General features: G+C 65.1%; 3 protein-coding genes across 3 annotated transcripts; 1 reads left to right on the forward strand and 2 right to left on the reverse strand.

The window, feature by feature from the left end:
- Positions 1 to 2,271: 2,271 nt before the first annotated feature.
- On the forward strand, positions 2,272 to 5,621 carry LOC311188748 (cathelicidin-2-like; the record flags this gene model as incomplete). The annotated part of the gene is made up of 4 exons (XM_084260240.1): positions 2,272 to 2,445; positions 3,102 to 3,209; positions 3,352 to 3,435; positions 5,517 to 5,621. The coding sequence occupies 4 exons, from the start codon at positions 2,272 to 2,274 to the stop codon at positions 5,619 to 5,621; spliced, it is 471 nt and encodes a 156-aa protein (XP_084116366.1).
- A 4,027-nt stretch (positions 5,622 to 9,648) lies between these two features.
- Positions 9,649 to 10,875, reverse strand: LOC311189130 (cathelicidin-1-like; the record flags this gene model as incomplete). The annotated part of the gene is made up of 4 exons (XM_084260710.1): positions 9,649 to 9,735; positions 9,861 to 9,944; positions 10,070 to 10,177; positions 10,702 to 10,875. The coding sequence occupies 4 exons, from the start codon at positions 10,873 to 10,875 to the stop codon at positions 9,649 to 9,651; spliced, it is 453 nt and encodes a 150-aa protein (XP_084116836.1).
- Positions 10,876 to 11,849: 974 nt separating this feature from the next.
- LOC311188651 (cathelicidin-B1-like) lies at positions 11,850 to 13,567 on the reverse strand (the record flags this gene model as incomplete). Its single annotated transcript, XM_084260110.1, has 4 exons — positions 11,850 to 11,978; positions 12,111 to 12,194; positions 12,321 to 12,425; positions 13,331 to 13,567. 4 exons carry the CDS (start codon positions 13,565 to 13,567, stop codon positions 11,850 to 11,852), a joined length of 555 nt encoding a protein of 184 aa, XP_084116236.1.
- Between the last annotated feature and the right edge of the window lie 2,437 nt (positions 13,568 to 16,004).

Raw genomic sequence — 16,004 nt, forward strand, 5'->3', positions numbered from 1 at the left:
GGAACTGGGGATTTCACTGAGCCTGAGTGGAGTGAGAGGGGTTAAATAGATCCCAAAACATCTAAAGGGAGCAGGAGAGGGGTGGGAGCTCCTGGTTCCTCTGTCTGGAGGAGCTGGGAGGATGGTCCTGCTCCAGGATTGGGGAGGAATGGGATCCCCAGTGCAGCTGGCTGAATCCCAGTGCTGTGAAACTGGGAAGAAGCAAAGGGAAGGGGCCATGGAAAGGGGGTCAGTCCCACCAAGCCTCTTCCATGGCTGCATCTCCTCTTGGCTCCATGTCCATCACCACCACCTCGGCCTCGGCGCGGCGCCAAGGACAACACCAGCAACCTGATCCTTTTCCTTACTGGGGCCCCAGTGTTCCTCCTGCCTGGGAAACCATCCAAACCTGGAGCAGGGGCCCCAAATCCCATCTCATCCCCTGGGCAGCATGGTGCTGGTGGTGCTGGGAGCCGTGCTGGTGGTGGTGGGTGCTGTGGGGACACCGGGGACACCGGGGACAGCGGGGACATCGGCTCCTTGTGACCTGGTGAGGTCGGTGCTGGAGACCCATGGGCAGGAGCTGAGGCTGCTCAAGCTGCTGGGAGTCACCAGGACGGTAGGAGCAGGGTGGGCATTGGGGTGGGTGCTACTGGGAGACCCTGGGGTTGGGTGGGGATCCCAGTAAGGAGGGATCCCAGTTTCCAAGCTGCTGGGAGTCACCAGGACGGTAGGAGCAGGGTGGGTGCTGCTGGGAGACCCTGGGGTTGGGTGAGCATCCCAGCAATCCTTACTGGGACCCCAGTTTCCAAGCTGCTGGGAGTCACCAGGACGGTAGGAGCAGGGTGGGTGCTGCTGGGAGACCCTGGGGTTGGGCACCCATCCCAGGAAGGGCTCCCAGTTTCCATGCTGGTGTTGGGAAGCCTCTGAGGGCTCCACCCCTCCTTCTTTTCCCCACAGACCTTCGACTGGGGGACCCATTTCAGCCTCAACTTCACGGCCCGCCAGCCCCCCTGCCCCAAACCCCCCCCGCAGCGTCGCTGCCGAGCCCACCCAGGCCGGGTAACGTATGGGACAGGGTGTTCCCCCCACCCCACCCAACCGGGGGGGCTTGGGGGAGGGGGAGCAGGATGGTGCCCCCAGGGTGCTGAGGGCCCCCCCACCCATCCCCAGGTGCTGTGGTGCTCAGCCCAGGTCTCTGTCTTCGCCTTCCTGCCCGAGGTGCCGCTGTCGATGGTGGAGTGTGGGCAGCAGCCGGTGAGGAACCCCCCCCCCCAGTGCCCCCATACTGGGGGGGCTGTGGGGACTGGGCTGTCCCCCACACACACCCTATGGGGATGGTTTGTTGGCTGTAGGGTGAAGCCCACCCTTATTTCTCCTCTCCTCCCCCACCCAGCAGCCCCGTGGCACCAGCACCCTGCGAGCCTTCGGCACCTGCCCCAGTCACCCATCGGCATCATCATCATCCTCACGGCCACCCCAGCGGCCTCGGCCCCCCCACAGGGTGTCACGGCTCCTGGGGACACCCCGGGGGGTCCTGTCCCCCCCAGAGTGGGAATAAAGATGCTTTGGGGTCATATGTGTGCATGTGGGTGGGGGTGTCATGGCTCAGGGGAGTGTCACAACTCGTGGGAGCAAGGGGGTGTCATGGCTCAGGGGGGTGTCACAGCTCAGGGGGTGTCACAGCTCGGGGGGTGTCATGGCTCGAGGGGGTTACATGGCTCAGGGGGGTGTCACAGCTCAGGGGGTGTCACAGCTCAGGGGGATGTCATGGCTCGGGGGGGTTACATGGCTCAGGGGGGTGTCATGGCTCAGAGGGGGTGTCACGGCTTGGGAGGGGGGGCAAAGGACACCCCCCACCTTGGAGAAATGGGATGGAGTGAGTTCAGCCTTGGGGGGCACCAGGACATGGTCCCAGTGTCAGCCCCATGCCCACAGGGCCCTGCACCACCCCAACAGCCCCCCACACACCCCATTGCGTATGGGGGGTGTCCCAGGGTGTCCCCCTGTCCTGGGACACCCTGGGAAATGGGGCTGTGACCCCAAGGGGGCCACCAGCCACACCAGGGACCCCCCACGCCCCATATGTGTCCCCCCCACGCCCCCCGTGTGCGTGTCCCCCCCAACCCTCCCCCGTGTGTCCCCCCCGAACCCAACTGTCACCCTGTGGGCTGGGGCCAGGCGTTTCCGGATTGGGGGGGGCAGGGGGGGCCCAAGCCCCGGGAGGGGGTTCCCCAACTTCCCCAGGCTGGGGATAAAAGGGGCCGGGCCCGGGGCAGGGGCAGCAGGAGGATGCTGAGCCCCTGGGTGCTGGTGCTGGCGGTGCTGGGGGGGGCCTGCGCCCTCCCCGCCCCGGCCCCCCTCGCCTACACCCAGGCGCTGGCTCAGGCCGTGGAGTCCTTCAACCAGCGGCCCGAGGTGTCCAACGCCTTCCGGCTGCTGAGCGCCGAGCCCGAGCCCGCGCCGGTGAGTGGCCCCGGCTGGGGACACCCCTGGGGACAGCGCGGGGCGGCAGGGCCGGGCTGGGGACGGGGGTGGGCAGAGGGGCGGGGAGGGGGTTTGGCCCCCTTCCCAGCCCTGGAGTGGGTTTGGGTACTGGGTGATGGGCCCTTGGTGGGTGCCACCACCCTGGGGGCACTGCTGAGTCCCCATGGGGACATTGTGGGGACACCAGAACCGGGTTGGGGAGGGGGATTGGGGAGGGGGCTACTCCCCCCTCCCAGCCCTGGGTTGGGTTTGGGTACCGGGTGATGGGCCCTTGGTTGGTGCCACCACCCTGTGAACGTCCCCATGGGGACATTGTGGGGACCCCAGAACCAGGTGGGGAGGGGGTTGGATGTGATGCAAGGGGGTTGCTCCCCACCTTGAGTTGGCTTTGGGTGCTGGGTGATGGGCATCCCACAGTCCTCAGTGGGTGCCACCACCCTGGGGACATCGTGGGGACCCCAGACCCAGGTTGGGGAAGGGGGTTGGATGTAATACAGGGGGGTTGCTCCCTACCCTGGGTTGGCTTTGGATACCAGGTACCCACACACAATGGTCACCCCAGCCCACAGTTCTCAGTGGGTGCCCCAAATCCCCCTCACACCCCCCCACCCACCCACCCCATGACCCCCCCCCAGGGCGTGGAGCTGAGCCTGCTGCGGAGACTCAACTTCAGCATCATGGAGACCGAGTGCAGCCCCAGCACCAGAGTGAACCTGGACGACTGCGAGTTCAAGGAGAACGGGGTGAGGATGAGGATGGGGCTGGAGGAGGAGAGGGGGACGGGGGAAGGATGAGGATGGGGCTGGAGGAAGGGGGGGGGGACCCGACCTGGGTGTCCTCAAGCCTGGGTGACGCTGGGTGCTGTGTGTGTTGCCCCATCCCCAGGTGATCAAGGAGTGTTCAGGGCCGGTGCAGTTTGGGCAGAGCTCCCCTGAGATCGACCTGCGCTGCACGGATGCCTCGGCTGATGTGAGTTTTGGGGGGTGGCCCGGGGGGTGGCACCCACCCCCCAGCACCCATGGGTGGGGGTGGTTTTCCTTCTCCACACATCTTGGGGGGTGTTGTCCCCAAAAGGGGTAGCTCATGGGTGGTGGAGGGTGGGAGGGGGTGCTGGGAGTGGGGTGCTGGGTTTGGGGTGCTGGGTTTGGGGTGCTGAGTTTGGGGTGCTGGGAGTGGGGTGCTGGGTTTGTGGTGCTGGGTTTGGGGTGTTGGGTTTGGGGTGCTGGGTTTGGGGTGCTGGGAGTGGGGTGCTGGGTTCGGGGTGCTGGGTTTGGGGTGCTGGGAGTGGGATGCTGTGCCCTGGGTGTGGGGTGCTGGGCTCTGAATGTGGGCTGTGGGCTGCTGGGTGTGGGGTGCTAGGCACAGGGAGTGGGGTGCTGGGAGGGGGTCCTGGGTGGGAGGGGAGGGTTGGTGGGTCCCACGTGTGGGGTCCTGGGTACAGAGACCTGGGTGTGGGGACCCGGGGGCAGGGGGGGGGTCCTGGGTGTGGGGTGCTGGGTCGGGGGGTCCCATGTTTGAGGTGCTGGATGTGGGGTGCTGGGTTGGGGGGTCCAAGGTTTGGGGTGCTGGGTGCTGGGTTGGGGGGTCCCAGGTGTGGGGTGCTGGGTCGGGGGGTTCCCATGTTTGGGGTGCTGGATGTGGGGTGCTGGGTTGGGGGGTCCCAGGTTTGGGGTGCTGGGTGTGGGTGGGGGGTCCAAGGTTTGGGGTGTTGGGTCCCAGGTTTGGGGTGCTGGGTACGGAGACCTGGGTGTGGGGACCTGGGGGCGGGGGGAGTCCTGGGTGTGGGGTGCTTAGTTGGGGGGATCCCACTCTTTGGGGAATGGGGTGTGGGATGCTGAGTGCGGGGTGCTGGGTTGGGGGGTGCTGGGTGTGGAGAGCTGGGTCCCAGATGTGGGGTGCTGGGTTCAGGGGTCCCATGTTTGGGGTGCTGGATGTGGGGTGCTGGGTTGGGGGGGTGCCAGGTGTGGGGTGCTGGGTCAGGGGGTCCCAGGTGTGTGGTGCTGGGTCGGGGGGTCCCATGTTTGGGGTGCTGGGTGTGGGGTGCTGGGTTGGGGCGTCCAAGGTTTGGGGTGCTGGGTCAGGGGGTCCCAGGTGTGCGGTGCTGGGTCGGGGGGTTCCATGTTTGGGGTGCTGGGTGTGGGGTGCTGGGTTGGGGGGGTCCTAAATTTGGGGAATTGGGTGTGGGATGCTGGGTGCAGAGCACTGGGTTGGGGGGTGCTGGGTTGGGGGGTCCCAGGTTTGGGGTGCTGGGTGTGGGTGGGGCGTCCAAGGTTTGGGGTGTTGGGTCCCAGGTTTGGGGTGCTGGGTATGGAACCTGGGTGTGGGGACCTGGGGGCGGGGGGAGTCCTGGGTGTGGGGTGCTGAGTTGGGGGGGATCCCACTCTTTGGGGAATGGGGTGTGAGATGCTGAGTGCGGGGTGCTGGGTTGGGGGGCCCAAGGTTTGGGGTGCTGGGTTGGGGGGTGCTGGGTGTGGAGAGCTGGGTCCCAGATGTGGGGTGCTGGGTTCAGGGGTCCCATGTTTGGGGTGCTGGATGTGGGGTGCTGGGTTGGGGGGGTGCCAGGTGTGGGGTGCTGGGTCAGGGGGTCCCAGGTGTGTGGTGCTGGGTTGGGGGGTCCCATGTTTGGGGTGCTGGGTGTGGGGTGCTGGGTTGGGGCGTCCAAGGTTTGGGGTGCTGGGTCGGGGGGTCCCATGTTTGGGGTGCTGGGTTGGGGGGGTCCCAGGTGTGGGGTGCTGGGTCGGGGGGTCCTGGGTGTGCGGTGCTGGGTCGGGGGGTCCCATGTTTGGGGTGCTGGGTGTGGGGTGCTGGGTTGGGGGGTCCAAGGTTTGGGGTGCTGGGTGCTGGGTCGGGGGGTCCCAGATGTGGGGTGCTGGGTCGGGGGGTCCCATCTTTGGGGTGCTGGGTGTGGGGTGCTGGGTTGGGGGGGTCCCGGGTGTGGGGTGCTGGTTCGCAGGTGTGGGGTGCTGGGCGGGTTCAGGTATGAGAACCGCGGTGCAAGGTCCGGGGCAGCCGCCCCCTGTACCCCAGTGACCCCCTTGTCCCTTCGGCAGCCGGTGCTGGTGCAGCGGGGCCGGTTCGGACGGTTCCTGAGCAGAATCCGGCGGATCCGGCCCAGGATCCACTTCAACATCCACGGCTCGGTGGGGCTGGGCTGAGGCAATAAAGGGCTCGCTGCGTCCTGGGCGGGAATCTGAGGCACTGAGGGAGCCGGGCTGCTGCCTGCGTCCTGGGCGGGAAACTGAGGGACTGAGGGAGCGGGGCTGCTGCTCCCTGCGTGCTGGGCGGGAAACAGAGGGACTGAGGGAGCGGGACTGCTGCCTGCGTCCTGGGCGGGAAACTGAGGCACTGAGGGAGCGGGACTGCTGCCTGCGTCCTGGGCGGGAAACTGAGGGACTGAGGGAGCGGGGCTGCTGCTCCCTGCGTGCTGGGCGGGAAACAGAGGGACTGAGGGAGCCGGGCTGCTGCTCCCTGCGTGCTGGGCGGGAAACAGAGGGACTGAGGGAGCGGGACTGCTGCCTGCGTCCTGGGCGGGAAACTGAGGCACTGAGGGAGCGGGGCTGCTGCTCCCTGCGTGCTGGGCGGGAAGCTGAGGCACACGAAGGGAAACTGAAGCACTGAGGGAGCCGGGCTGCTGCCTGAGTCCTGGGCGGGAAGCTGAGGCACTGAGGGAGCCGGGCTGCTGCCTGCGTCCTGGGCGGGAAACTGAGGCACACGAAGGGAAACTGAGGCACTGAGGGAGCCGGGCTGCTGCCTGCGTCCTGGGCGGGAAACTGAGGCACACGAAGGGAAACTGAGGCACTGAGGGAGCCGGGCTGCTGCCTGCGTCATGGGCGGGAAGCTGAGGGACTGGGGGAGCCGGGCTGCTGCTCCCTGCGTCCTGAGCGGGAATCTGAGGCACTGAGGGAGCCGGGCTGCTGCTCCCTGCGTCCTGGGCGGGAATCTGAGGGACTGGGGGAGCCGGGCTGCTGCTCCCTGCGTGTTGGGCGGGAAACTGAGGCACACGAAGGAAAACTGAGGCACTGAGGGAACCGGGCTGCTCCCTGCGTCCTGGGCGGGAAGCTGAGGCACACGAAGGGAACCTGAGGCACTGAGGTAGCCGGAATGCTCCCTGCATCCTGGGCGGGAAACTCAGGCACACGAAGGGAAGCTGAGGCAGTGAGGGAGCCACGCTGCTGCCTGCGTCCTGGGCGGGAAGCTGAGGCACACGAAGGGAAACTGAGGCACTGAGGCAGCCGGGCTGCTCCCTGCGTGTTGGTCGGGAAACTGAGGCACTGAGAGAGCCGGGCTGCCGCCTGCGTCCTGGGCGGGAAACTGAGGCACACGAAGGGAAGCTGAGGCACTGAGGGAGCCGGGCTGCTCCCTGCGTGCTGGGCGGGAAGCTGAGGCACACGAAGGGAAACTGAGGCACAAGAAGGGAATCTGAGGCACTGAGGGAACCGGGCTGCTGCCTGCGTCCTGGGCGGGAAACTGAGGCACACGAAGGGAAACTGAGGCACTGAGGGAGCCGGGCTGCTCCCTGCGTCCTGGGCGGGAAGCTGAGGCACACGAAGGGAAACTGAGGCACACGAAGGGAAACTGAGGCACTGAGGGAGCCGGGCTGCTGCCTGCGTCCTGGGCGGGAAACTGAGGCACACGAAGGGAAACTGAGGCACTGAGGCAGCCGGGCTTTCTTGCCTGCACGTTGGGTGGGAGGCTGAGGCACACGAAGGGAAACTGAGGCACTGAGGGAGCTGGGCTGCTGCTCCCTGCGTCCTGGGCGGGAAGCTGAGGTACACGAAGGGAAACTGAGGCACACGAAGGGAAACTGAGGCACTGAGGGAGCCGGGCTGCTCCCTGCGTCCTGGGCGGGAAGCTGAGGTACACGAAGGGAAACTGAGGCACACGAAGGGAAACTGAGGCACTGAGGGAGCCGGGCTGCTGCCTGCGTCCTGGGCGGGAAACTGAGGCACACGAAGGGAAACTGAGGCACTGAGGCAGCCGGGCTGCTCGCTGCGTCCGGGGCGGGAAGCTGAGGCACACGAAGGGAAACTGAGGCACTGAGGGAGCAGGGCTGCTGCTCCCTGCGTCCTGGGCGGGAAACTGAGGCACACGAAGGGAAACTGGGGCACTGAGGGAGCTGGGCTGCTGCTCCCTGCGTTCTGGGCAGGAAACTGAGGCACACGAAGGGAAACTGAGGCACACGAAGGGAAACTGAGGCACTGAGGGAGCCGCGCTGCTGCTGCCTGCGTCCTGGGCGGGAAGCTGAGGCACACGAAGGGAAACTGAGGCACTGAGGGAGCCGGGCTGCCGCCTGCGTCCTGGGCGGGAAACTGAGGCACTGAGGCAGCCGGGCTGCTCCCTGCGTCCTGGGCGGGAAACTGAGGCACACGAAGGGAAGCTGAGGCACTGAGGGAGCCGGGCTGCCGCCTGCGTCCTGGGCGGGAAACTGAGGCACACGAAGGGAAGCTGAGGCACGGAGGGAGCCGGGCTGCTGCCTGCGTCCTGGGCGGGAAGCTGAGGCACACGAAGGGAAACTGAGGCACTGAGGGAGCAGGGCTGCTGCTCCCTGCGTCCTGGGCGGGAAACTGAGGCACACGAAGGGAAACTGGGGCACTGAGGGAGCTGGGCTGCTGCTCCCTGCGTTCTGGGCAGGAAACTGAGGCACACGAAGGGAAACTGAGGCACTGAGGGAGCCGGGCTGCTCGCTGCGTGCTGGGCGGGAAACTGAGGCACTGAGGGAGCCGGGCTTTCTGCCTGCACGTTGGGTGGGAGGCTGAGGCACACGAAGGGAAGCTGAGGCACTGAGGGAGCTGGGCTGCTGCTCCCTGCGTCCTTGGCGGGAAACTGAGGCACACGAAGGGAAGCTGAGGCACGGAGGGAGCCGGGCTGCTCCCTGCGTCCTGGGCGGGAAGCTGAGGCACACGAAGGGAAACTGAGGCACTGAGGGAGCCGCGCTGTTGCTGCCTGCGTCCTGGGCGGGAAACTGAGGCACACGAAGGGAAACTGAGGCACTGAGGGAGCCGGGCTGCTCGCTGCGTGCTGGGCGGGAAACTGAGGCACTGAGGGAGCCGGGCTTTCTGCCTGCACGTTGGGTGGGAGGCTGAGGCACACGAAGGGAAACTGAGGCACTGAGGGAGCTGGGCTGCTGCTCCCTGTGTCCTTGGCGGGAAACTGAGGCACACGAAGGGAAGCTGAGGCACTGAGGGAGCTGGGCTGCTGCTCCCTGCGTCCTTGGCGGGAAACTGAGGCACACGAAGGGAAGCTGAGGCACGGAGGGAGCCGGGCTGCTCCCTGCGTCCTGGGCGGAAAGCTGAGGCACACGAAGGGAAACTGAGGCACTGAGGGAGCCGCGCTGTTGCTGCCTGCGTCCTGGGCGGGAAACTGAGGCACACGAAGGGAAACTGAGGCACACAAAGGGAAACTGAGGCACTGAGGGAGCAGGGCTGCTGCTCCCTGCGTCCTGGGCGGGAAACTGAGGCACACGAAGGGATACTGAGGCACTGAGGGAGGAGCGCTGCTGCTGCCTGCGTCCTGGGCAGGAAACTGAGGCACACGAAGGGAAACTGAGGCACTGAGGGAGCCGCGCTGCTGCTGCCTGCGTCCTGGGCGGGAAGCTGAGGCACACGAAGGGAAACTGCGGCACACGAAGGGAAACTGAGGCACTGAGGGAGCCGGGCTGCCGCCTGCGTCCTGGGCGGGAAACTGAGGCACTGAGGCAGCCGGGCTGCTCCCTGCGTCCTGTGCGGGAAACTGAGGCACACGGGGAGGAAGCTGAGGCACACACGGGGTGTGTCTTCTGTCCCTTCCCATCCCCTTCTGTCCCCTCCCATCCCCTCTCGTCCCCTCCTGTCCCCTCCCGTCCCCTCCAGTCCCCACGGCCCCCCATGGAGAACACGCAGCAGGCATAGGCTCCCAAGGGACCCTCTGATCCCTGGGGTGTTTTGGGGTGCAGTGGGGGGGACACACTCCAGGGGAGGGGGGGTGACAAGTCTCTGCACACATCTGGTACCCACCACAGGGGATGCTGACCCCCTCCATCACCGTCACCCCCCCCACCCCAATTCCCACCCCTGGTCCCCACTGGGTGACACCAGCAGGAAAAGGCTCAGCAGGGCCGTGAAGCAGCTTTATTTTGGAGGGGTGGGGGGGTGTAAAGGGGGGGTGTGTCCAAACCCCCTGTCCCTCGAAGAAGGGGGGGGGGTCTCATTTCCTCTTGATGGACTTGAAGAGCTGGATGCCGGTGGCCGCCACCCGCAGCAGCAGCGGCCAGAACCGTTTGACACGGACGGGCTGTGGGGGGACAGGAGGGGGTCACAGGGTGTGGGGAAAACCCCCCCTCCCTCTCCCCAAATTCCTTCCCCCTTCCAAACCCTAGGGTCCCCAGGAGACACCCCCCCACCCCCCCCCCAACTCACATCGACGGTGGAGTCAACGCAGGTGACATCGAGCTGGAGGCTGCCACCGCGCTGGGCCACGGGCGCTGAGCAGTCCTTGATGAGCTGGGGAGAAAGGGAGGGGTGCTGGGGTTGGGGAGGGGGCTGTCCCCAACGTGGGGACACCACAGGAGGTGTGTGACCCCCCAAACAAACCCCTTATCCAAAGGGGGTCCCCCCTCGGCGCTCACCCCGTCCTCCTTGAATTCGCAGGCGTCGGGGCGCAGCCCGGAGCGCGCCGGGCACCCCGTCTCCATGATGCTGAAGTTGAGGCGCTGCAGGGAGCTGAGCTGGACGTCCTGTGGGGACAGAGGTGGGGACAGGGGTGGGGACAGGGTGGTGGCACACACTGAGGACTGTGGGTGCCCATCACCTGGTACCCAACCCCAACCCAAGGCAGGGAGGGGGAATAACCCTCCAACATCGCATCCAACCCCTTCCCCAACCCGGTCCTGGTGTCCCCATGGGGACCCAGTGATGTCCCCAGGGTGGTGGCACCCACTGACATCTGTGGGCACCCATCACCTGGTACCCAAACCCAACCCAGGGCTGGAAAGGGGGGGAAGCAACCCCCTCCCCAACCCCCCTCCTCAACACTCTCCCCAACGTGGTTCTGGGGTCCCCACGATGTCCCCATGGGGGATGTCCCCAGGGAGGTGGCACCCACAAGGACTACGAGTGCCCATCACCCGGTACCCAAACCCACCCCAGGGCTGGGAAGGGGAGCCAAACCCCCTCCCCGCCCCTCTGCCCACCCCCGTCCCCAGCCCGGCCCTGCCGCCCCGCGCTGTCCCCAGGGGTGTCCCCAGCCGGGGCCACTCACCGGCGCGGGCTCGGGCTCGGCGCTCAGCAGCCGGAAGGCGTTGGACACCTCGGGCCGCTGGTTGAAGGACTCCACGGCCTGAGCCAGCGCCTGGGTGTAGGCGAGGGGGGCCGGGGCGGGGAGGGCGCAGGCCCCCCCCAGCACCGCCAGCACCAGCACCCAGGGGCTCAGCATCCTCCTGCTGCCCCTGCCCCGGGCCCGGCCCCTTTTATCCCCAGCCTGGGGAAGTTGGGGAACCCCCTCCCGGGGCTTGGGCCCCCCCTGCCCCCCCAATCCGGAAACGCCTGGCCCCAGCCCACAGGGTGACAGTTGGGTTCGGGGGGGACACACAGGGGAGGGTTGGGGGGGCCCAACGTGGCTGGTGGCCCCCTTGGGGTCACAGCCCTGTTCCCTGGGGTGTTCCAGGGCAGAGAGAGCCCCTGGGATCCCCCCCATTCCCAATGGGGCGCGTGGGGGGCTGTTGGGGTGGTGCAGGGCCCCATGGGCATGGGGGTGACACTGGGACCGTGTCCTGGTGCCCCCCAAGGCTGAGTTCACCCCATCCCATTGCCCCAAGGTGGGGTTGCCCACTGCCCCTGCTCCTGAGCTGTGACACCCCCCATGAACCATGACACCCCCCTGAGCCGTGACACCTCCCCCAAGCTGTGATACCCTCCCCAAGCCATGACACCCCCCTGAGCCGTGACACCCCCTGAGCCATGACACCCCCCTGAGCTGTGACACCCTCCCGAGCTGTGACACCCCCCCGAGCCATGACACCCCCCGAGCCATGACACCCCCCTGAGCCGTGACATCCCCCCGAGCTGTGACACCCCCTGAGCCGTGACACCCCCTGAGCCGTGACACCCCCCCGAGCCATGACACCCCCCGAGCCGTGACACCCCCTGAGCTGTGACACCCCCTGAGCTGTGACACCCCCTGAGCTGTGACACCCACACACACATGACCCCAAAGCATCTTTATTCCAGCTCGGGGGGGGGGGGAGGGGCAGGACCCCCCAGGACCCCTCCAGGAGCTGGGACACGCCGGTGGGTGACCATGAGGATGAGGATGGGTGACGATGGGCACTGCAGGGGTGTTGGCTCCAAGCAGAGCCAGGCAAGGGGGGTGCTGAAGCTTTGGGGGGGGCTCAGCCAGTGCCCCCCTCCTCAGGGTTTGGGCTTCTTGAGGTTGAGGCGGTCGCGGATCCAGATCTTCCCACAGCTGAAGAAGGTCCCCAGCTTCTCCTTGATCCTGGAGAAGAGGCTGGTGAGCCAGGGAGAGCGGACACGGCTGAGCTGTGGGGACAACCAGGGGTCAAAGCTCAAGGGGACCAAGGTGGGGGGGGACTCAGAGGACACTTCCCCCCTTCCAAAACCCCTTTGGTGATGAATCCAGGGGACATGGTGCTGGTTTGGCCACCTCCTTACCCCACCAGGCACCTTCTCACAGGAGAGCTCCACCGTGGGCTGCTGCTCCTCAAGGAAGATGGACCCCCGGCACCAGCTCACCGCCTGTGGAGAAGCAGAGGGGGACGCAGAGAAGACGAAGCCATGAGGAGCATGAACCCTCCCGTGCCTCAGTTTCCCTCTCAGCAGCTTCCCGGTTCCCCGCTGCGGCCACACGGGATGAAGCCTCACCCCGAGCCAGCGGGTATTGCAGGAGGGGGTGGGTGTCCCTGGAGATCGGCATGAAGTCTCCTCCACTGTGAAGCTCAGGTCCTGCCGCTGCCGGAGGTCCTGGGCCTGGGAGAGAGAAGATGGGATTCACCATGGAGCTCTGAGAGAGGAGATGGGATCCCTCATGGAGCCCTGGGAGAGGAGATGGGATCCATGATGGAGCCCTGAGAGAGGAGATGGGATCCATGATGGAGCCCTGAGAGAGGAGATGGGATCCATGATGGAGCCCTGAGAGAGGAGATGGGATCCCTCATGGAGCCCTGAGAGAGAGGAGGTGGGATCCCTCATGGAGCCCTGAGAGAGGAGATGGGATCCATGATGGAGCCCTGGGAGAGAGGAGGTGGGATCCCTCATGGAGCCCTGGGAGAGGAGATGGGATCCCTCATGGAGCCCTGGGAGAGGAGATGGGATCCATGATGGAGCCCTGGGAGAGAGGAGATGGGATCCATGATGGAGCCCTGGGAGAGGAGATGGGATCCCTCATGGAGCCCTGGGAGAGGAGATGGGATCCATGATGGAGCCCTGGGAGAGAGGAGATGGGATCCATGATGGAGCCCTGGGAGAGGAGATGGGATCCATGATGGAGCCCTGGGAGAGGAGATGGGATCCCTCATGGAGCCCTGGGAGAGGAGATGGGATCCATGATGGAGCCCTGGGAGAGGAGATGGGATCCCTCATGGAGCCCTGAGAGAGGAGATGGGATCCATCATGGAGCCCTGAGAGAGGAGATGGGATCCATGATGGAGCCCTGGGAGAGAGGAGATGGGATTCATCATGGAGCCCTGGGAGAGAGGAGATGGGATTCATCATGGAGCCCTGGGAGAGAGGAGATGGGATCCATGATGGAGCCCTGGGAGAGGAGATGGGATCCATGATGGAGCCCTGGGAGAGAGGAGATGGGATCCATCATGGAGCCCACAGCACCACCATTCCCAACACCCCCCCAAATGGGATGGGGGTTCCCTACTCACCCATCCAGGCTGGGCCTGTGCCTCCCGCAGCCGCAGGATGTAGGGACTGACGGCCCTGGCGTTGAGCAGCTCCACGGCCGCTGCGACCACCTCTTCATAGCTCACAGCCCAGGGCCCCGGTGTCCCCGGTGAGGTGGACCCGGCCAGCCCCGGTGTGGACCCACCCGGCCCCGGCGTGGTGGCTCCACTCAGCCCCAGGAGCAGCAGCAGCACAGACACGGCTCTGCAGGGCCTCATCCTGCCTCCTGCCACCCTACCGCGCTGGGGACACCTTTATGGAGCCACCAAGTTGGGGCGTTGCCACGTCCACCCGTCCCACCAGGGAAATTCCTCTCGGGCCAAATCCAGCCAGGAGCTGAGCCCATCCCATTTCGGTCCCCCCGTCACCTCTGGGCTCAGCAGAAGGGGGACCAAAGGGTTTGGGGACCCACCACGAGCCACCACACCCCGAGGTGGCCACCAAGGAGCCAACACTGGTTTGGTGGGGACGTAGGGTGACACCAGAGTTGGGTTCTGCACCCCAGTGGGGCTGGATGAAGAAGCCACCCTGCCCCACGGGGACTTTCCAGCCTGCCAGGGTGTTTTATGGCTGGGAGGAGCGGTGGAGACATCTGTCCTTCACAGAGAACCAGGTGGGCTTGACCAAACAGGGGCCTTGGGCACCGTCACCCTCCCCCAGGCCGAGCAGGAACCTTCAGGAGGAGGTTCCCAGAAGATGACCCTGGGTTCAACCCAGCAAGGGGAAGCCCGAAGCCAGCCAGCAGGTTCAGAGCTGGGTGGAGACCATCAAACACCTTCTCCCAGCAGCTTGGGAATCAAGCAGGGACAAGCCTGCCTGGGGCAGAGCCGAGGGGTGACATCTGGGAAGTCCCCAGGGATGGACTCTGTGGATCCCAGATATGTAGGACAACCCTGGCTGGCCCAGGACAGATCCAGAAGGAACCCATCCAGGTTCATCTTGAGAACCTCCAGCACTGGGGTCTCCACCGTGTCCCCAGGGATGTTCTTCTAGAGAACAACTGGTCTCACTGGACAGCCAAAGCAGAGGTGAAACCTCCCCCAGTTCAACTGGCCCCCGTTGCCCCTCGTCTTCTCCACGTGGCTCCTTGAAGGCCTCCACCCTCTGAGCAGTGGGCTACTGTGATGAGGTCCCCCCAAAACCTTCTCCTCTGCAGGGAGGACTCAACTCAGAACCTTCCCCCTAGAGCAGGTTCTCCAGCCCTTTGTCCAACGTCCTGGCCCTCCCTGGAGCCCTCTGCAGTCTGTCCACGTCCTTCCTGAGCTGTGGGGACCAGAACTGACCACACCACTCCAGGGGGGGGCTGTGGGATGCCTTCCTGAGGAGCTGATGAGGGGCTCCCGTGGACCTCCTGCTTACAAAGACGAGCTGGTGGGAGATGAGAAGGGCAGGGGCAGCTCTGGAAGCTCTGGAGGTCTTGGTGGACACCAAAGTCACCGTGAGGCAACGCAGGGAACGGTTGATCAGAGGATTTGAGGGGGTCTCTGCTCTTGGGGATACCCACAACTCAACTGGAAGAGGTCATGGACAACCTGCTGGCTCCTGGCAGGGTCCCTGCCAGCCCCTCCCACGCTTCTTCAGCTTGAGGTAAGTGTTTGGGGTGGGAAAATTCCCTCAATCCCTTCCAAAATCCCTTCTGAAACCCTCAATTCCTCACAAATTCCTTCCACATCCCTCAGTCCCTTCCAAATCCCTTCCAAATTCCTGAATTCCTCATAACTTCCTTCCAAATCCCTCAGTTCCTCACAAATTCCTTCCACGTCCCTCAACCCCTTCCAAATTTCTTCTGAATCTCTCAATTCCTCACAAATCCCTTCCAGACTCCTTCCCAATTCCTCAATCCCTCCCAAACTCCTTCCAAAGTCCTCAGTCCCATCCAAACTCCTTCCACATCCCTCAGTCCCTTCCAAATCACTTCCCAATCCCTCAATCCCTCACAAACTCCTTCCAAATCCCTCAGTCCCTTCCAATCTCCTTCCAAACCACTTCCCAATCCCTCAATTCCTCACAAACTCCTTCCAAATTCTTCAGTCCTTTCCAAACTCCTTCCAAATTCCTCAATCTCTTCCAAATCCCTTCCCAGTTCCTCCCAAATCCCTTCCACATCCCTCAATCCCATCCAAACTCCTTCCACATCCCTCAATCCCTTCCAAATCCCCCAATCTCTTCCAAATCCGGCGGGGTTTAATGAGGGGAACTCACAGGGGGACTGGGATGTCACAGGGTAACAACCCCCCCCCCCAAACCCAACCACTGAGGCCAGGAGAAATCCCCCTCGTAAAGCACAATGACAGTTTATTTGGTCATGGCAAGACGGAGCCGCCCCTCCTCCTCCTCCTCCCCCTCCTCCTCCTCCTCCTTCCCCACCCCACGGTCGTGTTTGTCTTCTCTGCCTTCCCACGGCCCCAGCACCCCGGGGTGGTGGGAAAGGGGTGCGAGGGCAGGGAAGGGGCGGCCCTGCCTGGGCACCCGGCCTGGGGCATCAGGCGCTGGAGGGCAGGAGGGCTGAACTGAGAGGGGTTTGGGGGTCTTGGGCTGTGCTGAGGGGGGTTTGGGGGTCTTGGGCTGTGCTGAGAGGGGGGTTGGGTCCTACTGAGAGGGATTTGGGGGTCTTGGGCTGTGCTGAGAGGGGTTTGGGGGCCTTGGGCTGTGCTG

This window comes from Gallinula chloropus (genome assembly GCF_964237585.1).
Source record: "Gallinula chloropus genome assembly, chromosome: 2".
In the NCBI taxonomy this organism is placed as follows: Eukaryota; Metazoa; Chordata; class Aves; order Gruiformes; family Rallidae; genus Gallinula; species Gallinula chloropus.